Source organism: Chiloscyllium plagiosum, chromosome 28, assembly GCF_004010195.1.
Source record: "Chiloscyllium plagiosum isolate BGI_BamShark_2017 chromosome 28, ASM401019v2, whole genome shotgun sequence".
In the NCBI taxonomy this organism is placed as follows: Eukaryota; Metazoa; Chordata; class Chondrichthyes; order Orectolobiformes; family Hemiscylliidae; genus Chiloscyllium; species Chiloscyllium plagiosum.
Genome location: NC_057737.1, coordinates 24,152,796 through 24,177,607, shown reverse-complemented (window position 1 = coordinate 24,177,607; position 24,812 = coordinate 24,152,796). Strand labels below are relative to the sequence as shown.

The window sequence follows — 24,812 nt, the reverse complement described above, 5'->3', positions numbered from 1 at the left end:
TGTATACTTGTTTGAGATGCAGAACAATTAAAATGAAGCTTCAGCTTTTGACTCTTGTCAGTGACTTAGATCTGTTTTGGTGTTGCAGAGAGATACTCAATGATGAGAAGTGTCCGGCAATTTTCATGGAAGCAATCAAGAGTGCAATTAAAAAGCAGAGGAAAAAGGTGAAGGCCAAAATGTTGGGAATACAAGAAAACATGTGTAGCAGGTGAGTGCTTTCTTTTGAAAAGGCCATCTGAAGAGACACATCTGACATTGCACTTCATTCTGCCTCCACTTTCTCATTTCAAAATCTGATCTTGTTTTTACACTTGCCTCACCTTTTTTTTTTAATGCAAGTTTTTTTGTTTTCTCTTCACAGTAGTGATAGCCTTGGTCTCTTCCTTCTCTCTCTGCCCTCTATCCAGCAGTGATGTTTTTCTTCAGCTACTGTAGGGATGGTGATGGCTGAAAATGCTACTTTGGTCATTTGGTTAGATTGGGAAACAATGATGTCCTCTCCCACACACATCACTCCACAACCCATTCACAAGAGTCTGTTCTTTTTTTTTGTAGGAATGGTTAATTTTCAATTTACTCTTTAAAAAAAAAAGTTCTTTTTGGCCTCTTGAGCCATGCACTGCTGCTGACACTCTTAAATGCAGAGAGCTGAAGACTCTGTTCCCTATCTGGTGACTTGATTTTTGTCATGAGACACTTGCTGACACTTAAACATTGATAAGCATTAGGTGTAGGCCATTCAGCCCCCTCTAGCACATATACTTTATGGTCAGGCCACATTAACTATTTGCTGCCAGGTTAGTTTGCCACCTTGCTGTCATTTGCTTTAATCCACAGCTGCTTCAGGAGGACAGCCTGGGGAGCATTCAGAGCTGGCCAAAGGTCTGCTAGCACCATACTAATTATTCGAAGGAGGCACAACGAACTCTTAAAATAAAGTTTTTTTTTTACTTGGTCTAAACTATGTACCTCAGCTACATCTTGAGTTTTTTTTTCCCCATCATTCTAGTGGCTAGACGAGCATTGATTGCCTGTCAATCATTGCTCTGGGTCTAGCGTCCCTTGGAGGCCAGGCAAGGATGTCAGTTCCTGACATCTGCAACAGATTCAAGGTCACCCTTAGATTTTCAACTCCAGAATTCAAATTCCACCATCTGCCATGGCAGGATTCGAATCTCGGTCCCAGGACAATTACCTGGGTCTCTGGGTTAACATTCCAGTGATAATATCACTAGACAATCGTCTATACTTGAGTTCTATTTTCTGCACATTAAAGAAGTTTGAATTGAATTCATTGTTGACTTTGTTGGTAGCTATCTCCTAAATGGCCCCCAGTTTTGGACTAACTAGGAGAAAGTGAGGACTCCGATGCTGGAGACTAGAGTTGAAAAATGTGGTGCTGGAAAAACACAGCAGGCCAGGCAGCATCCGAGGAGCAGGAAAATCGACATTTCGGGCATAAGCCCTTCTTCAGGAATGAGGCTGGTGTGCCAAGCGGGCTGAGATAAAGGGTAGGGGGAAGGGAATTTGGGAGAGGGGTGCTGAGAATACAATAGGTAGGTGAGGGTGATAGGCCAGGGAGGGGGTGGGGGCAGAGAGGTCAGGAAGACGATTGCAGGTCAAGAGGGTGGTGCTGAATCTGGGGGATTGGGACTGAGAAGGTGAGGTGGGGGGGGGGCTGGAGGGAGGGAGGGAGAGGGGAAATGAGGAAGCTGGAGAAATCTACATTCATCCCGTGTGGTTGAATGGGACACATGCACCAACCAACCCAACCGCCCCGTGGCTGAACACTTTAACTCCCCCTCCCAATCTGCCAAGGACATGCAGGTCCTTGGCCTCCTCTATCGCCAGACCTTGACCATGTGACGCCTGGAGGAAGAGCGCCTCATCTTCCACCTAGGAACCCTCCAACCATACGGGACGAGGTGTGACCCTTAGAAAGTTTATAAATGAGGGGCATGGATAAGGTAAATAGGCAAGGTCTTTTCCCTGGAATTGGGGAGTCCAGAACTAGAGGGCATAGGTTTAGAGTGAAAGGCGAAAGATCTAAAATGGACCTAAGGGGCAACTTTTTCACGCAGAGGGTGGTACGTGTATGGAATGAGCTGCCAGAGGAGATGGTGGAGGCTGGTACGAATTACAGCATTTAAAAGTCATTTGGATGAGTATATGAATAGGAAAGAATGAGATGGATATGGTCCAGGTGCTGGCAAATGGGACTCGATTACGCTAGGATTTCTGGTTGGCATAGATGAGTTGGACTGAAGGGTCTGTTTCTGTGCTATACATCTGACTCCGTGCAGCCTAATAAAGGGCAGTAGGGGACTAGTGAATTTTGAGAAGATTTGTAGCTCAGGTTGAGGTAGGGGACTGTGAAGAGTGTGGAACACAATGGCTATGTTTCTGTTTTCAGGTATAATTAACTGGATCAAGTGCAAATAACGCTCAATGGTGGCAGTTTTGAATTTTTTTTTTTGCTTCGATTTCTGCTCAACTTTAATTTGTATTCCTGCAGCTTAGATTCCATATTTAGACAGCATTTTGGAATAGTTTTAAAATCAGTTCTGTATTTAATGTTTTTTTTTTGTTTGTATTTGAATGGCAACCTAGTGCACTCTGATTTAGTCCATCTCCAGTTGTATCAATTGTTTGGAATATATGTGAGATTGCCTACTTTAGTAGTAAAGGGTACTGCAATGGATGATGAGCCACGATCACATTTGAAGGGCCAAATGGCCTACTCCTGTTATATTGTATGCCTATATGTGAGCAGCCTGACTTTAAATGAAATTGAAAATAATAATTTATTGGTTGCACTGTAGGGTTAGATAAAATATAAAAGATTTGAATGATATTTAAGCTGTGCCTCTTGCTGTTCTTCTGGAATACCATTGAATAAGAAAGAAATTTAAGAACTTGTGGCTGTTTATATGGACCAAGCCTGTATTCACTGTCCATCTGCTAAGTGCCCTTGAGAAAGTGGCAGTGAGTTGCCTCCTTGATACTGTCCTGCAGCAGTTTGTTAGGACAGGAATTGCAGGACCTTGACTGGCAACGAAGGAGTAGTGATGGTTTTTGCAAAGTTGTTTTGAACAGTGTATGATTGGGAAGGGAATCAGCAGCTCGGTGTTCCCGTGCATCTTTCCTCTAGATATGAGGTCATGGGTTTAAAAGATTCCTGGCAAAGATGATGGCGAGTTGCTGCAATGGATCTTGTAGATGTTTCACATTATTTTCAATATGCAGTGGTACTGGAGGGATTGAATGTTCTTAAGGTGGTGAATAGATTCATTCAGTCAATTGTGGTGTTGGGGGTAGGGGTGTGCTCAGTTTCTGAACTTCTGGTGTTACATTTTCAAATTGCACTTGATTTCAGGAGAAATTTGCCTTCTTGGGGATGGGGCTGAGAGGAAAAGGTGATTTAGTTGAAATTGTCCAATATATCGACCATTCAGTGCAGCAACTACATTCATAACCAAGGTTAAATGTTGTCAATTTCTGCACAGGCCATAATTAAAGTTGATTACTGGAATGTCAACAATTTTCACATGTTGAGGAATTCAGGCTATAAGAGCAGTTGATTGCCATTCACTATGTCTTTATTTATATTAAAAAAAAACTCCTGTTTCTACACAGTGATGAGGATGACCAAGAAGCTCTTGCCATTCCCTGCTTCTCACCAGATGAAGTGGATGCCAAGCCACCAGAGTCAAAAATCAAATCCATGTGAGTTTTCAATCCATTCAGTCTTTTAGATAAATTGGTTATTGTCTCTATTCAGGATTTCCTAACTTTCTTCTTGCTTGTCTTGGTTGACTGTGTGTTTGAGAATAGGTGGGTGTCAGAAACTGAGGAGTATTTTTATGGCTACAGCACCTTATTCATACTGAACGTACCTACTTGGTCACTCTGTGCATTCCAGTAAATCCAGGGTTGTCCTCTCCCAGCAGAGTTTTGTAACACTGTTTGGAATGTGAATAAGTATTCCATTTAAAAGTGAGATCCTGTAATGGAGCCTCTCCGAAATATAGAATGTTCGACATTTTGTCAAATCTGGCAGGATGCTTTATAGATTCATTAGGATGCTGTGTAATATGGGGAACTGCATTCAAAAAAAGTGCTTTGAAAATTTTTTTTTTTACATTTAGAACAGAGAAGATTTGTTATGGCTTGACAGCAGTGTTTTAAAATTACAAACAGCGCCCTGAGGTCAAATAGATGCTCCCAGTGATTTGAAGGATGTGGAACATGGGAGCAGCAGTATAAGATTGAAATATCCAAACTTTCCACATCAAAAGAAATCTCTCTTTCTGATAGAATGTCATGTGGATGACCAGAATGAAGGGTCAATTAGCTGGTTCAAGAGAAGGAGGAAAGATGTGGGAAGGGAGTAGGCCCCAAAAGGTTGTGGATTTGTGCTTTGAATGCCAGAATGGACTGGTTTGCTGAATGAATGGTCTGATTCTGTACAGTTTCTAATATGTTTGATAATAGCTTGGTGTTATAACCTAGAAAACATATTGGCCTGATATCGGAGTACCCACAAGTGGAACAGTGGGTGTTGAGTGAAGGAAAATCATGCTAATTCTAGTTTATAAATCATGGATTCATAGAGGTGCTGATGAGACTGGGATCAAGGAGATGGGTAAGAAAATCTGTTTTCTTTCTGTAGGTAATCTGAATTTTGATTCCTGAGTGTGTCCAACATGCAGCAGCTACCTCCTAGCAAACTGATGTTGCAACAGGGATATCCAGCAGGCAATGGGCTTTACATATATGCTGGACTAACCCCTGTTTCAAATATGCGTAAAAGGGCACCAATTATCCTTTCAGTATTTCCATCAGGAACACACCTGTGCTTCCTGTACACCAATTTTGGGGATTGGGAGGCTGTGTGGAAATTTGGGCATCGGTATTTCCAGGGCAAGATTCATCCTCCAAGGCCTCTTCTTGAGTCTTGTAATGTGTTGATAGAGGTTGTAGACATCACTTGATTTAATGTCGAACAAGGAATTGCAGATAAACAGGATTGAGCATTTTGGACTGTTGCCAATCCATCACTGGAGGTTTGTCACGTGGAAATTACTTACTTACAAAAAGATCTTCAGGAAACCCTCCGTATGATATTTGCTGTCACCTATGTTTTCTGTGGACAGTAATGCTCTTGGACTCTTTAGAGATCTGCATTTTGACTCTTCACTTGGGTTACAAAACAAAACCACTCAGCACCATTCATAGGTACAAACCATGGACAAGATGTGAAAGCAGATTTTGTCCACTTGAGTCTCCTTGGTTGGAGACTGGAGTGAGTGGTCAGATTTGTTTGATTTTTTTTTTCTCTCACAGGTTGCAGTAGGAAAATGTGGATCTTTTTAATCCAGTCTGGATTTGGTTTGCTGCTAATACTTGCTTTTGAGAGCAGAACCCAGCCATGGTACTATGACCATTCTGCAGTGATTTCACCCCTGCTCCACCCCATCCCCAACCAAAACCACTTTCTCTTTTGTTACATCTACCCTGACTTTGCTGCTAGCAATCATACAGGAAGTTGCTGTGTTCTTTTATAAATTCCTCTTTTTTTTTTTTTGATTTTTGAGATTTGTGGAGAGCAAGGTGATGTAAATGGAAGTTTTCCTTTTTAGAGACTTGATCTCTCTCTCTCTCTCTCTCTCTTCCTCTCTTTTTCTCTCTCAATTGAGATGCTGGCTTGGTGAAGCATTAGAGCTTTATAAAAGGTTCCATTGCACTATTTGAAGAAAAAGCACTTTTTTTTTTTCTTTCTTTTTGGCTGTATCAGATTGTTGTTTTGTGGGATCTTGTTCTGTGTAATTTGGTGCGGTTTTCTGATATGACACCAGTAATTGTATTTTTGAGTATACTTCAATAACTGGAGTGATTTTCTGGGACTTTTTTCTTTTGGATGTTACATAAATGCTTTTGCTATCAAATTGTCTCTAATACACCCATTTAATCCAAAACGTTCTGTCTAATATTGTCATTTAAGCTGAACAAAGTCATATTCTGTGGTAGAATGTGAAACATCTAAGCTTCATGACTTTAATATATTAAATGACTTTGTTTTTACTGAAGATGTCCTGTGTGCCTGCTGTTTGGCCTTGAACAGTGATGACTTTGGCAAGTGGCTAGGACTTGCACAGATAGCCTTGGACTTATTGCCTTTTATATTCTTGCATTCCAATCCTGACCACCACGTCACCAGGATGTGTTCTCTCTGCTCATGGGATGTTTTACTGATTACTGAAACTTATTAAACAGAATGCATTTTATAAAAATTATATAATGCTTCATTAATCCTCTGGATAAGATTAGTACTTAGCTTCATATTTGTTGTTTAGTAGATTTGAGGCATGGGCTAAATTCTGCAAATTAGTATTTCCAATGCAGAATATCCTATGCAGGAATTAAGGCACTCTGGGTCATCAATTTTTGTTTTCTTCCATCTCTTCAATATGATGGGTAGGGAATCTTGTGCACTAGCCTGACTTGTATGGGTGTGCAGTCCTCCAGCTTGTGCTGGAAGGTGTAACACATAGGTCTTAAGAGGCCTGTAGAATTTTAAATATTTGGAGTGTTCAAAGTTTCACTCCATTCTGAATTGGCAGTCTCTTATCTTGGTATGTGGGTAGGTGAGGAGCATAATTGAACAAATATTTCCAACAGTCATCATGCCTGATAAGGAGCTTGAACTCTGGACCGGTCTATCCAGCTCTGTCTTCCCTAATGGAAGGGAGAAATCCAGAAAGACTTTGTACCCATGGCCAGGAGTGACCTTGGTGTCTGTGGTCTTGTGCTTTCATTTACAATCAGTTTTGGAAGCATGATCCAGAAGGCTGACCAATTGTGAAAACCTCTCAGATAATATTTTGAGTATACCATTACAAATGAGATGAGGAATCTCTGAAATTTTGGGTTATATTTCAGAACAATCACTTTTTAAAATTTCACTGCCATATATATCATATGCTGGATTCAATCTTTAATGTGTACTTTATGAATAATTATTAATTTTTAGCACAACAACATGGTGTATTTTAATTGATTTTTGAGGAAATTGTTGCTAGTGCATAATATATCTGCGTTTATTTTCCAGAAATCCATCTTCAGAATTTAGAACTACTTTGCAAAGTATTGTCTCCCAAGAAATCCAGATCTGGATTTTGGAACTGCTTTGCAAAGTACTTTCCACCAGGTAAATGTGAGATTTATTTTATACAGATAACTATAGAGGAATAAACTTAAAGTTTGTATAGAACATACAAGTATACAGATTTTCAAAACTACTGTTGCTACTGCCTGGGAAAACTATTAGAACCAGAGGACAGGGCAATGGGTTGTTATGTTGCCATAGTCTTACCAGACCATAGGGGTGTTGCCTCATTAGAGAGAAGCAAATAGTGGTGATTTAACCTGAGGGCCACCAGCCCTCCGGCAAGGGAAGAGGTTGAGAAGGAGAGTCCTTCATGGTAACCTCAAACTGATGTTGTAATGTGAACCCATGCTTTTGGCATCACACTACTCTGCAAACCAACAATCCAGCCACCTGAGCTAAACTGATTCCCAGGACAGTGGGTAATGAGCAATGAAAGGTACTTTTTGAGTGGCACCATCAGCACTGTCAAAATCAACTGATGCAAGTATTACACTATTTAAATACGTTTATATTTTAAAACGAATACATAAAAGTTTAGACTTGTTTCTGTAATTTGGATCCAAATGACACCCTCTTTCAGATCAGGAAGTATTTCTTAATAGGGGAAAAGTAAATAAAACTTTGCATGACTTTTATCTGTTCTGCTAATTTGTAACCCCCATGTTGTTGTTTGAAAATGATGATACAGTAGTATAATCTTATATTGTTTTTGTAAATCTGTATTGTATGAACACTTGAGTATTCAGTAGAGTTCAAAGCAGTTTCTGGTTTATTCCTATGGGTGCAACTCCAAACTGGATGACTTACTCGATCATTCCAAGTCCATTCACATACTGTGAAAACTTGTGCACTTGCCATTGGATGCCATCTCAGTATCTATTTACGGAGCTCCTCCGCCTGGTTATTAGTGCCCTTTTTTTTCATTTGACTGAAATGTCATCCATCCAAAAGGCTTAAGCCTCCAAACCATTTAAGAAATATCCAGTCATTTAATTTACAACTAAATTAACAACTAATTTTAAGAATTGAATAACTGATTATAGATACTTTGTCATTTGAGGAAATTCCTGGCATGGTATGAGTAAAAACTAATTTCTTAGTTATTTGTAATTGTACATTAATTGTGTAACTCTCCAGCTGATTAAATGGGCAAGTTGTTGGGAAAAGGGTAACAAAGCTTATGTTTTACATTCTTTTTAAACTGAAAATAACAATCTGAATCAACTTGCACTATAATGAATGGCTTAGATTTCACACAGAAAACAAACCCACACTTAATTATTGTCAATTAGATTATATCTAGCTTTCTGCTGAGAATTTTAAACTTTTATAATGAGAAAGTTCCTTGCCACTCCAGAAGGAATTGTCTTTCTGGTTGATAACTACATGGATGCTCACAACACGATTGACTGTTTAGACCTCATGATTATGCTGTTCTTGTCTGTTCACTCAGATTGTAATACACTGTTTTACATGTGCTCTGGCTGTAGTGGATGAGCAATGCAAGAAGGTGCTCTTAGTTGTAGGTTTGCTCAGCATTTCTAGCTGTGGCTTCACTGAGCCTTGCTGTTTAGAGTATAAGTTGAGGTTTTCTCCAAAGGTCGACATGAGAGACTAAATGTTATGTTACATGTAAGCCTTTGGTTTATGTCTAACAACTTGCCTCCCCACCCCCTGCACTTACCAAAAAAAAGCCAGTGCCATTTGACCAAATGACATAAAGAATAGCTTGAAGTTTTTTTTTAACAACATTACTCTATTTGTTTGGCATATACCAGGTTAACATGCAAGCAGTAGAGAAGTACACAGAGCAGTAATAATGGTGTATTCTATCCCTATTATATGAAGTGATTTTTATAGGCTTTGCTTTGCACATACTTCAATATAGTATCTTTACCTGCCCAATTATTGCAAGGCTACCTTACTCTGCTTCCTTCTGACACCCTGGTGCTATGTAACTACCTTTTTATTGTTTGGTTTACCTACCAGTGTGTGGCAGGAGTGACATCTTTCCCGAGATCACTTTCCCAATGTGTTGGAAAGTGTCATCTGTTGTGATATATCGCGCAGCACTTGCAAAGGAATGGCCTGTTCATTGCTGTTTGGATTCTGTCAAGTCCATCTGGCTCCTGATCTCATTGCAGCTTTAGTCTCCATGTGGAGGGAAAAAAGAGCTGAACTCCAGGTGAGAGTGACTGCCCTTGACAAAGTCCAGCATTTGACCAAGTGTGACATTAAGGAACCCTACCAAAACTGGAGTCAGTGGGAATCTTAGGCGATGGGGGAGGAGGAGAAGGTGAGAGAAACCCTCTGCTGCACTTAGACTTCTTTCTGGCACAAAGGAAGGTTGTTACTGTTGGCCAATCATCTCAGTCCCAGTGCTTTATTGCAGGAACTCCTTTTTGGCTAGTATCCTACACCCAACCAGCTTCAGCTGCTTCAATCTTAAGGTCAGAATTAGAGCTGTTCGCTGATGGTGAATATCCAATACCAAAGCAGTCTGTCCATATGCAGCAAAACATGGACAACATCCAGTCTTTGCCTGGCACTGATGTGAATGTCACTTGCTACTTGTCAACCAATAACCAACTCCAACAAGAGAATCTGACCACCAGTAGAAATTGAATTGGACCGGCCATATAAATACTCTTGTTATAAGAGAAGATCAAAAGATGAGAATTCTGTGGCATGTATTTCGCTACCTGTCTTCTCAATGCAAGTCTGTTCTGTACAAAACAAATCAAGAGAGTGATGGAATATTCTCCACTTGCCTGGATGGGTGCAGATCCAACAACACTCCAGAATCAGACAAAACAGTCCACTTGATTGGAATCCTGAACATGATCTTCAGCATTCACACCCTTCACTGCTCAACGGCAGTAGTGTACTGGAGGATTAACTGTAGGAATTCACCCAAGGCTTCTTTTTGACAGCGCCTTCCAAACCTGCATCTTCTACCAGCTAGACCGATCCAGTGGTTCAGGAGGACAGCTTTCCACCAACCTGTCCAGGACAATTATGAATGGGCCATAGATGTTCAACCCACATGATTTTTTTTTCTTTTTGCTAAGATAGCTTTCCCAATCCGATATCTTTGTGGGGAAAGATGAAACCATCCTCCTAATGGATTCTGTCCTTCCCTCCTTTCTTAACATCTAGCAGTATTTTCAGCATCTGGATGGTGAATCTTGCTTTCTCCTGTCTGGAAGGCTTAATTTACGAACATTTGAGTAAATACAATACGTAAGTCCCACTTACCAGCACCTAGGTTTTTATGTTATGACCTCTTTTTTTTTTTAAAAGAGTTCATCCAAGTACTGAACGATTTGATGTCCTTGCCTCTACTAATCTCTTTTGGCAGTGAGTTCCAGACTCCCACCACGCTCTGGGAGTGTTTTCTTTTAAATCCCCTTCAGACCTACTGCATATCGTTTTTTTTTAAATTAGGTTTCCCCCTGCTGCTTCCTATTCACCCTGTCCATAACCCTCATGTATGGCCAGAATAGTTATTGAGTGGCTTGTGGTGCTTTAAAAATCTTAATTTTTGATTTTGTATTTTGAGTACTGCATAATTTTTTTCCAGGTTTATTGTTTTGCACATTTTAAAACTGTTTTTTAGTTCTTTGTCACTTGCATTTATAAAATTATTACTTTTCATGTGCTTGAAATTATCTCTCTACCTCTCATAAATACATTCACATAGAGAAGCACCCAATGGGATTGGTGGAACCAGTTCTGCAGCATTGCAGAAGGAGCCTTCTCAATAACCTGTGCCATAACACTGGAGTTAATTCTGTAGATATTATTCTAGCTGTACTGCTGCATGTTTTAATAGTCCTCTAAAGTAATTGTTTCCTTTTTGAGAAAGATCACTTTTGTAAAACAAGATTAGTTAAATCTTGTGTCTCTTAATACAGTGAGATATCTGATCAGCTTGTGCTTTCATTTTGACCAAATGGTCCTGCCCTGATAGTCGTTTTTTTTATCCCTGTGACTTTAATCGGGTCTCCTTCAAACTGAAACCAAAAGTATTTTAAATAAATTTTTAAAAATTGCTCATCCTAGATTCTGCTACAGCTAATGGCTTAGTGTTTTCTCTCCCCTATGATATAAATGTGCTTCTATTGACACTTCTGGAAGCTGTCTGACATGTACTAGTTTTAAATCATTGTCCTCGAAAAATGACCAAGTTAGTTAACTTTTGAAGGAGTTTAAAAATCAACATGTCACAAGCCCAAAAGTCAAATTCCAAAATAATTATATATAAATCTTCTGCCCCGTCCGCACCCCCCCATCCAACATATCTTACAAATCGTGTTCCCATTATTCTTTCTTTTCCGTCTGAAGAAAAAAATTTCTTTTGTACCGAATCTAACCAATTTAAAGGCCTGAGGTCTAAATGCTTCTCAGGCTAGAGCCTGATCACTGTAAGCCTTTCACTTAAACAAATCCAATGGGCCAGTGTGAGTAGACAATGTCTAAGGATCACAAGTGTTTTTTGTACTTTAAGGATTAATTCTGTACTTTAAGGATTAATTCTGTAAAAGTCTGTCAAGTGACTGCACTTGGCCCATATCACTCTGAACCCTTCCTATTAATGTACCCATCCAGATGCCTTTTTAAATGTTGTAATTGTACCAGCCACCACCATTTTCCTCTGGCAGCTCATTCCATACACTCCTCACCCTCTGCGTGAAAATATTGCCCCTTCAGTCCCTTTTAAGTCTTTCTCCCTCACCCAAAACCTATGCCCTCACAATTTTAAAGTGCACCCCTGCTCCAGGGAAAATACCTGTATAAGATTACCCCTCACCTTCCGCTCCAGTGAAAACAACCCCAGCCAATTCAACCTCTTCCTACAGTTCAAACCCTTGCAACATTCTTGTAAATCTTTTCTGAACTCTTTTCAAGTTTCATAACATCCTCCCTATAGGAGGGGGACAAGCAGTGCACACAGTATTCCAAAAGTGGCCTAACCAATGTTCTGCACAGCTGCAACAATGACTATAGGACTTGGGAAGTCAATGATTTTTCCAATCAAGGAAAGTACACCAACTACCCTTACTATCCCATCTACCTGCAACTCCACTTTCAAGGAACTATGAACCTGTGCACCAAGATCACTTTGTTCAGCAACAGTCCCCAGGACTGTGCCATTTTAAGTGCATATGTTCTGCTCTGATTTGCCTTTCCAAAATGCAACACATCACATTAATCTAAATTAAGTGCCATCTGCCAGTCCTCAGGCCCATCTGATCAAGATCATTATTACAGTCTGAGGTAATCTTTGCTGTCCACTATACCTCCAATTTTGCTGTCATCTGCAAACTTACTAACTGTACCTCCTATGTTCACATCCATATCATTTATATAAAATGACAAAAAGCATTGGACCCAGCACTGATCTTTGTAGCACACCACTTGTCACAGGCCTCCAGTCTGAAAAGCAATCCTCCACCACTGCCTCCTGTCTTCTACCTTTGAGCCAGTTCTGTAACCAAGTGTCCCTATATTCCATGTGATCTAACCTTGCTAACAAGTCTACCATGAGGACCTTGTCAACCACCTTACTGACAATGTTCTGCACAGCTGCAACAATGACTATAGGACTTGGGAAGTCAATGATTTGTCCGCACCCTTGTCAACCACCTTACTGAAGTCCAAATAGGTCACTATCACGTCTCTTCCCTCAATCATCTTCATTACTTTTCTTAACAAATTCACATCAAGTTAGTGAGACAAAATATCCCACACACTAAGCCATGTTGACTATCCAAATACATATACATCCTGTCCCTCAGGATTCCCTCCAACTTGCCCACCACTGACGTCCTGGCTTATCCTTACCACCTTTCTTAAATAGTGGCACCACGTTAGCCAAGCTCCAGTCTTCTGGCAGCTCAACTGTGACTATCGATGATCCAAATGTCTCAGCAAGGGACCCATCAAATACTTCTGTAGCTGCCCACATTTCTAGGGTACACCTGATCAGGCCCTGGGGACTCCTCCACCTTTGTGTTTTAAGACACCCAGCACTCTGTCCTCTGTGATATTGACATTTTTCAAGATGTCACCATCTATTTCCCCACATTCTCAATAGCCATGTCCTTCTCCACATGGTTCAGTGAGTAACAACCTTGCCTATGTATGAAGGCTGCAGACTAAAGTTCCACTCAGAGCCGGTCTATGCTGATACTTCAATGTAACAGTGAGAGTACACTGCACCATCTTAAGTAACATTCACCAGAGGAGAGGCAAACTGAGACCATGGTTATCCAAGTGGATTCAAACTATTATCTGTTAGCCAAAACTTCACCTAATTTGTAAATTTTCTTGTAGCTGAGAAAACCTTTTTTAGAGTTTAGTTTTGAGTCATATTATTGCACATCATTTGTTGTGTAACTAATAAAGTAACTTTAGTATTTCCCACTCACAATGTACCCCTCGCTTTACAGGTCACCCTTTTCCCCACATCCCTCTCCATCTAGGAGGGTGGGATGGTCTGGAGTTCAGACTCTCCCAAGTCAGCCATCAATATCCCTCCATGACCAGTTGTCACATGCAATTCAGGTGGGTTCTGCTAGACAGTGGCCCTTCTGGATTTGTCTGGCTGTGTAGGAAATAAATTGATTGCCTGACATGCCACTCACTGACAGACAAGATAATTTAGAAGTTATTATCCATCTGGAAATCCTCAACCTTTCTCAGTGGGGTGTTTTCCTGAATGAAGTAAAATGTTCAAGTTTAAGGTAATTTGATAACACTTTTGGTTTTTACATTATCTATATGAATGTAGCCAAATGCACTATAATCCTTTCCATAAAGCATTTTTTGCTTTTAGAATGCATCTATGGTTTCAAGGAATGATCGATTGAATGGAATCTTCAATGACTTAGTCAAAACCAGATTATCCTGATGCTCCAATATGAAACTCAATTTATTTTCTGCATAATTGTAGCCTGACCTAAGTGTTTGTAACATTTTGTTTTATTTTTAGCTGTAGCATTTTGCTTTTTGACCTCTATCAGAGTTCTTAAACTGGACATTGGAATGTGTAGTTCTTTTTAAACTATCCTGTATAAAGCTGTGTTTCTACCTACAGCTATTCTTATTGCTGATCAGAGTCCAAGTGTTGATATGTAGCAAGTATAAGGTGGTTTACATATGGGCTCCAGTTCATAGAACCTGAATGGGGCTGCTGTGCTTTAATACACTTCTTTTAGAGAGGAGAGAGATTGCTTTCCAATTCCCTGTCTCTTACCTCTGGTTATTACTACTAAAATCTTTCTGCTTGCATGTATAGTATCTGTACTACAGATGATCCAATTGAAGGTAATCACAGCCAAATATTTCAAAATGTATTGTGGACTTCTCACCAGGGGTCAAAAGAATATCCAGAACAAGGAAATGGCAGATTTTTCTACCACCTTCAGACTGTCCAGTACTGTGCTTTACAGTTGTATGGTTACACTTGCCTTTTCTAAAATTGGGTAATTCAGCCCACTAGAGTTGATGCTGGCACTTTCTTGACTTGTATTGCTAAGTACCACACTCAACCTGGGAAGCAAAACTTAAAGATGTGTTTACAGTCCCAGGCCTTTCTGGTATTAATTACTTACAGGGGATAAACCATCATGGCCTTGAAATGAAATTTTAAGGAAAAAATGCAGTGGGTTGAAATGTGAATTTGCCAGATGCACGTGTTGAAGGTTCTACCTTTTTCACCAGCATTTCAAACTTCCAATCTGGGGACAGGATGCCATTGAATTGTGACTGATTATATTCAGTTTGAGACTTAGTTTGTAAAACAATACACATGACAGTTTTACTTTAAGCTTGATGATAGTAACTAAGATGAGTTTCTGCTACTGTTGTCATTTTTGATATGTTTTCTCCTTTGATCAAGGAGAAATATAGCCATTTGGCACTTCAGTTATCAGTTGGAAGAGGCAGTTGTGTGTGAAGAGGAGCTTGTGCCATTATGCTAATTAACACAACCAGCAACACCCACACTGAGTAAACTACTTTCTACATAAGTGAATGGTACTATGTGGATTGGAAGCCAAGATGAGAGTGGCATCTTATGTATTATAATAGATTTCCTGTTGCATACTTATGTTTTGTTTGTACAGGTTTGGATTTCTTTATCGCGGTAACAGTGCGAAAACATCAACAACCATAACATCTACCACAACCTCAGCTGAAGCTTGGGAAGTCATTGGCTCCAAGGAAGCGAACTTGCATGAGGAATGTTCACAAACCAAAGAATAAAACTAAGGGGGGAAAAAAAAATCTGTACATAGTCTTTCAATATGACTTGATTTACTTGCTGCTTTGAAATATACAAAATTTTAGATTCATTTCCAACTAACAGGAATTAACTATTGTAACTTTTACACTAAGACTAAGCTATTTAATAAAGCTTTTATTTTAAGATGTTGAAGTATTCCTTCTGTTAAGACCTGAATCAAATAAGATCCACTCTTCAAATTGCTGTGAATTTGCTTGGTATGTTATTTATTGGCAGCCCTTTTTAGGATGTTGGGGCCATTTAGAGCAAGTTAAGACCGACAAATCACTTAATTTCAGAATTTGCTTTTAAATTATGAAACAAGGTCCGCAGGCAGCACAAAAGCGTGCCAATTGTACAGCCTCAAACTGAGGTTCAAAACAAAACATTCCAGTTTCTCCATTGACCAAATGGAAGGAAGCCCCATCAGTACTTTCAGGTTTACGAGGAAGTCAACTAAATGTCTTGAGACAAACCCATTAAAAATGTTATAAAGGGCTAATCTATCCAGTGATTATGGTTCTAGACAACATTAGCCCTTCATTGTATAGGTAGCTTCCCAGATTTTGCTTATAGCTACATAGAGAGCACAGTTTAACACTGGAGGCCTTTAGTGGCCAAAGGGTTTTACAGGGGCTGGGATGCATCATCATACCTGGTGATGACAACTTATTTACCTAGTTCCACTTCCAGCTCCTTTTCAGGTAGTTATGAAACCCAAACCAGTCTGGCCACCTAAGCAGGTAGCATATTCCAATTCCTAACCATTATTGCACAAATGTTACTCTGCCTTTGAATTTTAGTCAGCACAAATTGATTATCCATCTATCTTTCATTTTACATATCTGCAAAATCTTCAGCCATGTTGAATGTCATCTACTGGTAAATTAATTTAACCCCCCCCCCCATATACATTTAAGGGCTAAATCCAGAAAAAATTGCCATAAAGAAATACTGCTTCAAGGAACCATTGTTTTGTAACAGGTTTTAGTTAGTGTAAAATTAGTGTGGAGAATCTTACAAATAAACAACTATACAGTTTTTGGAATTGGATATCATTAATTGAAACGGATTCCATTTTAAATTCAGAATTCAAAGACAAGTTATTCAACTATCAATCCTTCACAGCTTAATACATTCTACAATCTTGTACATTCAGAAAAATTCAAGCTCTGAATTCATGAAGGTGGCATAACAATTACATTTCCCATGCATTATTCTTTGAACATTTGGAAAGGATTCAAGAACAATTTAGCACATGTTCTAACTAAATCATGAAACCTGATGAAGGGCTCCCAATAACATTTGCACTTTAAGCTTCAAGACCGTCATGTCGGAATGTGGTTAAGTTTGACTTTTGGTTGAAAAATCAAGTACATTCTCATTTGCTTTGAAGATTGTGATTGGTACAGTAAGAAACTTTCAATCCTCCGACAACAGCATTTGCACAAGATTTGGCTTGTGCAGCTCCGATTCCACCAGTCTTTGGGACTGAAACAAGAATAAGTTTGGAAATTGAAAGATTAAGTTTTGCATTAGCACCAACTTGCCAAAAAAAAAGCTAATTCTCTCCTCGCTAGTACTTTTAAACCATTTAATTTTAACAGTTTAACAAAAAATTGTTGTGGTTTACGTAGTTACAGGAACAAGAACACGAATGCTGCTAAAGAATTCATTTGTTTTTGAATCTTTACTGCTCATTTTGAATTATTGCTCCAGGTTGTGTTTTCATACCATCTGAAATTGCTAAGTTTAGTAAGTGTTCTATGGTCTAATGATTTTAATTTTAAAGGTGTTTTAACTTGCTGCTCTTGCCTTTCCAGGCATAAGCCCTTCTTTAGGAATAAAGAAGGTACACCTTCCTCATTCCTGAAGGGCTTATGCTCAAAACGTCGATTCTCCTGCTCCTTGGATGCTGCCTGACCTGCTGCGCTTTTCCAGCAACACACTTTTCAGCTCTGATCTCCAGCATCTGCAATCCTCACTTTCAATACAGAAGAGTCCACACCCTCATGAAATTGAATATTCATCCAGTTCTGTTCCAGTGAAAAATGTCCTAGTTTTCAAAGTTATTTACAGTGCTAAAGGCCTATTCTTGGCTTTATTCTAGTGCTTAACAAACTTCTCTGGCACTTTTTCCAACAAGGTGACTCCTTTATTCCAACTATGATCAAACTCAAATCAAGTTTCATTTCTTTTTAATCAATACCCTGTATTTTAAAGATTGACATTAAGTAAAGTGAATAGAGAAAGCATTGTGTTGGAAGGAGAGGATGTCCTTGAAGTTAATTGCAGGGAAAAGAAAGGTCAATTTGGTTAGAGTTGAGAAGCAAAAGATTGTGTCCAAATAGTGGAAAAGGATAGGTTGACAAACAGCTAGGGAATGACAAACTTGTGCAAGACGGCGGTAACAAATGCTGGGGACTTTAATTGGGGTAAGGTAAGGAATAAGGATGGAAAGAAATTTCTGAACTGATCAGGACACCTTGACCTGGCATGTTGACACACTGTGACAAAATAAGCATTGCTGGATCTGCTGCTAGAAAATAATGGGAGTTAGGTGAGCCAGAAGTGTGTGGGAGATACCTGGGTAAGCATGAAAGTAAGGTTTAGATTGTTCCTTGCTGTTGCATGACTAATCTAATTTATAACCTAATTTTGAAAATAGCTAATCTTGCTGGTGATTTGGCAGGCTATAAAACAATTGCAGACTGACTGGAAAAATTAACTGCAATGGCTAATATTTATCTAATGTAAAGCCGCTAAAATTGTTCATGCTAAATGCTCCTTGATTATAATCCAGTTATATCACAATCCTTCTTCCTAATTTCAAAACTTGTGTTTTCCTTCTCTATCAGGAGTACAAAATGCAAAATAAGTTTGAAACCTCACTTGTGTCTTCTGGCTCTCTAAACTGTTTAGTTACTTTGGATGGACCCTATTCTTTGCCTGGTTGAACTCATATACCCCAATATACTTACAAAATGCCTTTAAGTCAAATAAAAGGAAAATCCAATGCTCTTATGCTTTTTTTGCTTTAAATTCATTTTCAAGCAACCCCTTGACCCAGAAGCATCTAGAAAGTGCTTCAGGTGTTTTGAGCAATTGGTATCTCCCAAAAGCTCCCTTTCTTTTACCTTATCCTAATCCTGTGCATTCCTCGACATTCAGATTCCCCTGTACTTGCCCCATTTTCCGCCTTTATGGGAATGTGTTGGCCCGCACAATCTTTTTTTGAAAGACTTCCATTGCAACTAGACGGTCCCAGTCTACTTTGCCAGATTTGAGTCTTATGTTAAAAACTGGCTTGTTCCCAGTTCCGAACCATTTATTTCCAGTCCCCCTGTCCTTTTCATGACAAGCTATCAAGCCTAGCCTGCCTTTTGATTTTCACACTTTTTCATTTCTTCCACTCTCTGCCTATGGTTTTTTTTTGTTAAATTATTCTGTCCTGGTTAAACTGTGATATTAATTCATTCAGTATTTGACCTGGTCTCATCCTTCCTGGCTAGTAAAGCCTTTCTACCGCTTATCACCATCTACCAATATGTAAATATAGTTTTTTTGGGTTGCCCTAGGTTAACTGTCACTTTTCCCCAACAATTGTATTTCACTTGTTTTATTTGTAGAACACATCTGACATTGAGGTCTTTCATTGTTTTTTTTTCATAATCTCTATTTCCCTCATCTTCTAAGAAGCCTAGTTTTAAAAAAATAAAATAAAATTCCCTTAGGACAGCTAACCTAGTACCATTATTCAAAAAGGGTTGTAGGGATAAACCAGGGAACTATGAACAGAGACTCAAATCAGTAGCAGGGAGATTTTTGGAAAAGTCTGTAGGACAGAATCTGAAGGTAAGAACTAAATAAGAATGGTTAATTATGACTGAAATGGAAGATTATGTCTGATCGGTTTGATTTTTTTTTAAAAAACAAGGTGGGATTAGGTATATAGAAAGTGAGAGGTGAGGCTTTTGACAAGCTCTTGTATGGGGAGACTGATCAAGAATGCAAGAGTCCATGGGTAGTTTAACAAATTAGATCCAAAATTGATTTAGGCAGTAGGCAGAGGGTGACAGTGGAAGGTTGTTTGTGACTGGACACCTGTGTACAGTAGCAAGGTTTGGTGCTGGATCTTTCATTGTTTGTCTCTATCATTTACAATGTAGAATGTTTGATTAGTAACATCACAGCTGACAAATTCTTGGCATGGTTAATAGTGAGGAAGAAAATCTTAGACTGCAGGACAATATAGTCTGTTCAGATGGGCAAAAACAGTGGCAAAAATTAATCTGGAAAAAGTTGCATTTTGAGAAAGCACCAAGGCAAGGATATGCATGCAAGGGAAAGGAGGGTATGATGGAGCTGTGTAAGATGTTAGATTAGGTTAGATTCCCTACAGTATTGAAACAGACCATTTGGTCCAACAAATCCACACTGACCCTCTGAAGAGTAACCCATCCAGACCCATTCCCCTACCACATTTACCCCTGACTAATGCACTTAACACAATGGGCAATTTTAGGCCAGCTGAGTTACTATTTGCAGTTCTCGTTGCCACTCCAGAAGAAGAAAATTATTGCTCGAGAGAGCATGCTGAGGAGATGTCCCACAATATTGCATGGGTTGGAGTGCTTCAGTTATGATTAGAGACAGTTTGCCTACAATTGTAGTAAGAGCAGCGCAGGCTGATTGTGACCTGATGGAGGTCAAAATTATGACCAACAGATTTTAAAGAAACCTTTCCCCTTAGTAGTAGGATATCTTGGAGTTGGTGTGGACTAATTGGACTGAATGTCATTTTGACCATCTCTATCCATAGATCTCTTCAATTCTGTTGTTAGGAATTCAGATTAAGCATAAATATTCTTGATATACATTTGCAGCAGGAATAAGAATGGGCAAAATAACCCAAAGAACTCCTGTAAACTCTTCATAAAGAGCAGTACAAACATGGGAACAATGTAGGAATTCTATGGACAATTAATCAAAAACAAGCTCCCAACTTTAAAGTTTCCAAGATGAAAATTCAAACATTACATCTGCTGAATGATCTGAAAAGAAAGAGTCCATTCTGTATTCCAAAAACAAAATTAAATAATCCAAAAAGTGGAACAAAGATTACACTTAAAATCTACATAAGACTTGAAGTTCAATACAATTTATTATGTTTCCATAGTTTGCAGCTGCATCTTAGAAATTCCCATCTGGTCAATAAAGTAGCAAACTGAGGGGAAGGAACGGCCTTAAAGATTATTCTCTACTCACTGTGCCATATTTCATGAGAGTTGGTACAGCATTCACTTTCAGAACTGTTCGAAATTCGTTTTTAAGGTCTTTCCAACTGGTCAGAGAAATAATAAACAAGTGCATTACTTTCAGTGAAAAGCATCACCACAGGTGTCAAAGGATGTATTTATTATTATTACTTTCTATGAGCAGGCTATTTATGATTACTACAGTGATTTGTATGGTTAATTTTGATACTATTTTGAATAATAGTGCACTGGAGTTATTTAGTTGTCTGAAATCGCCTCTCATCAGAGTTTGCTGAGCCATAGTTTTTGGGCAATGAAGCTCTAGTCACTGGTAACCAGACTGATAAGTGGCAGCTGATGTTGGGACATTGTTGATTAGCTGGGAATTGTACTGGAGAGATGGGTTGCTGAAGGAGTGAATGTCATGCTGTGACCTTTCAGATTTAATTTTGAATTGGTGTCTTTGGGGCAAGTGAATGCAGGTTGGAAGGTTTTTAAGAACCTAGCAATATTTTCAGCTCTTGTTTACAAAAAAAAACAAAGGATAGGATCACTGTTGGTTCAGATACACATCACATCATCACTCACCTAGGGTCAAAGGTAAAATCATAACCGGGATTTCCAACCTACATTCTATTAAGTTCAGAAGAATACATCTAACTTAAAAAAAGGTTAAACCTCACCCAGCAATTCCAATTTCAAAGATAACCAGATTCTGAAGTATTTCAAAAGTTATTTATACACCATCTTTCAAATCTCACTTGGCGACATAATTTTTCCATCATTATTATTGTTTTGTATCTTTTGTATTGTCACTGTTCAGTGGGATAACCAGGACTAACAATTTGAATTGGGTAGACGTAATATCTGTATTGGAAGCCCAGAGTATAGATGTAATTCTGATTAGGCAATCTGTCATAATAGATTAAGTGAAGTTCAATATCTCATGATCTAATGTAACTTTGCTCTTAAAATAAGACATAATTGAGTTTTCAGTTCACTGAATGTTTTCTAACAATTGGAAGCAAGTTTTTTGACAGTTAAAAAACATAACTCACTATGGCCTGTCACCGACTTGACAATAGATGAAGACAGATCCTTCAGGCAATTCACTCAGCAGTCCACGGACTACTGGTTCAGCTAAAGAAAGATAAATCTCATTGGATCATAATACTCTGGACATGAGCTATTTCATTTTCATTGAAATATTAACCCAAATATGCCTATAGAGGCAAATACCAAGAACTGGTACAGTTCACTGACAACAGGATGGGTGAATGGAACAATTTATTATATTTACTGAAATCCATATCTTTTGAATTTAACTGTCCAAGTTCATAGCCATTAAGAAATGCTATTTCACTATCATGGTTAAAACCTTGCACAATAGCAAAATACTGGCTGCTCATTCCTTGACATCAGGCAACTGTTATTAGACTTCTACACTCTTATTTGAGAGCTAAAATGTTGCAGCTGCTGGAATAGCTCGAATGTGAGCATGTCTTCAGTAAATTACAAATTACTTATCTACCTCTGTGATTGCTTTTCTTGGTGAAAAATCCTATTATTCCTTCCCAAGCCACTCCTCACCTAAAACAACTGGCCTTTTCTGGAGGTGACCTCATTGCTTAACTGTTATCCAACACTTGGCACAGGCTAGTCAAAACTGCTGAGATTTATTCTCATTGCAGTAAGAAGTTTCAACACCTAAGTCTGACTTAATTATCATATTCATCATATCACCAAAACACAAGACCACTTCATACCTACTTTTATTATTTATACATATACGTAGAAGGGCTCTTATGATACAGTGGTAATGTCTCTGCCTCTGGCATAGAAGGAATGCATTTGTGTCTCATCTGCTCCAAACATATCAACTATCTCCACACATAGTAAAAATCTGAAATGGCTATAGATGGACTGGCATAAATTTAGTCCATAGAAATCAATGGAAATTAAAACATTTTTGGACAACATGCAATAAATCATATACTGGCAGTCACGTGAGGCCTTCCGTGATCAATGGCCAGGACAAAAATCTACAGAATATTTAAAAAGTCACAAGAGTGGAATATCATTTAGTTTGATAAGCTTCTTTCATGATTATGTACCTTTGTTGCATACCTTTCAGATTTAAAAGGGAGCACAATAATCTTAGCATGACTTACACATTCCATTTTCCCACAGGTACTGAGGCACCAGGTGAACAAAGTGCACAGAATTCACCTCTAAATTAACATCCCAGCTATTAATTGTCAAACAGGCTCAAAGTTCATGACCCCAAGCTTCAGTCTGGGACATCTGTGGACTACCTGGGAGCTGGACCAGAGGGGGTGTGTGTGTGTGTCTCAGACTGTGACCTTCCAGATTAGAGATTTAGATTGGTTTTTGAATGGATGTCTTTGGGGCAAGTGAATGCAGGGTTAAAAGCTTTTAAAAAGAAAGCAATATTTGAGTCCATCTCGTCTACACAGAACACACGAAGGATTGTCATTTGTTCAGATACGTTATGAAATGTCTGGGGCAGGTGAGACATGAACTCTCAGGAATGGACTGGTCACCAAACCCCAGCATCATTTCGAAAGACAGACAGCAGGAGCCAAACTTGTGTTAAAAGTTCACATGAGTGCGTCTCTCCATAGCTGTTGACGAACCATTGCCAGACTGTTTTTTAAATTATAAACGTTCTCCAGTTAATCGGGTCTTAGTGAACCTTTTAAACTAACAGCGGAACAGCACTGGCCTTATCATGGTTTTAATTGGAGTCACCTTGTTAGTAGCTATTAAGGCTAGACTTCACACCACCCTCTGGCCCACGAGAGTTTTCCACAGGCGCAGAGTTTAACAGCCGACTCCCCGGGGAACACTGAACAGTTTAAACCCCCCACCTGTCACACAGTCTGGGCACCAGCTCACACCCTGCGCGTCCTTCGACCCGGTAAAATACGCGAAGATTGTGTTTTCCTTGTTAGCGTCCACTGCCTTCATAAACTCATCGTATCCAGACACCTCCAACAAAGCCATCTTTGCAGCTCCGCGAACTTCAACTCGCCGCTTCGTCCGTTAGAGTGACGCCGTGCGCATGCACAACTTCGAGACGTTTGCACGCTCAAAGAGATGCACATGCGCGTTAGCAGGTCTTCGTTTCCATCCCCCATTTCAAGGGATACGCATGCGTGACGCTGGGTGGGTTGGCGTCGCAGGGCGGCGAGTGCAGGCAAATCCCGGCAGCCTCTACACGGGCGGATCCCGGTGACGCCAACTACAGGAACCCGGTGATTAGCAACCGGGCGCCTGGCAACAGCGGGCGCTTTGGTCCTGTGACGCCTGCAGGCCGATAGCCTGGACTTGGGCCTCAAGTGGACGGTCGCAATGTTCTGGGCAGCTCCCTGTCTTCACATCACTGGGTAAGGGATGCGCTTGAACAAAGGGCGGGCTGTTGTAGTCGAGTACTCAATCAGCTTAGTCAAACGTGAATTAACTACTTATTTGCTCACTTGTGCTGACTTTCATTTATTGACCTACTCTTTTCCAAATGTTAATTAATTTTCGCCCCCTCGGGTTTCCAAAGCAATTTCATAAGGCTGGCTCTTGCCCATTTAATTTTCAAGTTGTCCCTATTTTTCCTGTTTCTGTTCTAACTACTTACTTCACAGAAAAGTCTCCCCATATCATTGTGTTATTTTGGTTTTAAGTTAAGTTGTGAAGAATTACCTGATAACTTCTGTGTTTGTTTTAATGTAGAGTTTGGCTACTTTAGTTAACTCGCTTTGGTCATGGCCACAAAGATTCAGCATCACCAAACGCAGATCTTGAATTCAGCCCACTCCTTTGGGACTTGGGTGCCTCCCATATCAGCTGGACAAGATGTTGGAAGGAATGTACAGAGTGGATCACAATTTTACAAGAATCAGGTATGTATTTGTTATCAGGTTTACTATATGCCTAACAAGGTATAGTGCTGTGACTTATAAAGAATGCTGTGACAATAATTTAAAGAATGTTAATGAAGTGTAAAATTTATGAAATTTATCTTTAGAAGGAAACTGCAAATTTTGAACAAGTTTTATTTCAAAATTATTACTTT

General features: G+C 39.4%; 3 protein-coding genes across 6 annotated transcripts in view; 2 read left to right on the top strand and 1 right to left on the bottom strand.

The window, feature by feature from the left end:
• LOC122564041 (Rab interacting lysosomal protein) overlaps positions 1-15,608 on the top strand; it is a 40,431-nt gene extending 24,823 nt beyond the window's left edge. Inside the window, exons 7-10 of one of the 4 annotated variants that reach the window (XM_043718509.1) lie at positions 89-211; positions 3,640-3,729; positions 7,115-7,213; positions 15,307-15,608. In XM_043718509.1, the coding sequence (XP_043574444.1) occupies positions 89-211; positions 3,640-3,729; positions 7,115-7,213; positions 15,307-15,445 (451 nt within the window). In that variant the 3' untranslated portion in view covers positions 15,446-15,608. Of the gene's footprint in view, positions 1-88; positions 212-3,639; positions 3,730-7,114; positions 7,214-13,629; positions 13,851-15,306 lie in introns of those variants that run through there. The other 3 variants (XM_043718508.1, XM_043718510.1, XM_043718511.1) reach the window with 3 other exon arrangements.
• Positions 15,609-16,434: 826 nt separating this feature from the next.
• txndc17 (thioredoxin domain containing 17) lies at positions 16,435-23,849 on the bottom strand. The gene is made up of 4 exons (XM_043718512.1): positions 23,614-23,849; positions 21,781-21,862; positions 20,733-20,808; positions 16,435-16,955 (listed from the first exon to the last, which is right to left on the bottom strand). The coding sequence occupies exons 1-4, from the start codon at positions 23,747-23,749 to the stop codon at positions 16,887-16,889; spliced, it is 363 nt and encodes a 120-aa protein (XP_043574447.1). The 5' UTR covers positions 23,750-23,849; the 3' UTR covers positions 16,435-16,886.
• A 112-nt stretch (positions 23,850-23,961) lies between these two features.
• Positions 23,962-24,812, top strand: part of kiaa0753 (KIAA0753 ortholog) — a 46,974-nt gene continuing 46,123 nt past the window's right edge. Inside the window, exons 1-2 of the mRNA XM_043718507.1 lie at positions 23,962-24,132; positions 24,470-24,639. Coding sequence (XP_043574442.1) covers positions 24,502-24,639 — 138 coding nt within the window. The 5' untranslated portion in view covers positions 23,962-24,132; positions 24,470-24,501. The remainder of the gene's footprint in view (positions 24,133-24,469; positions 24,640-24,812) is intronic.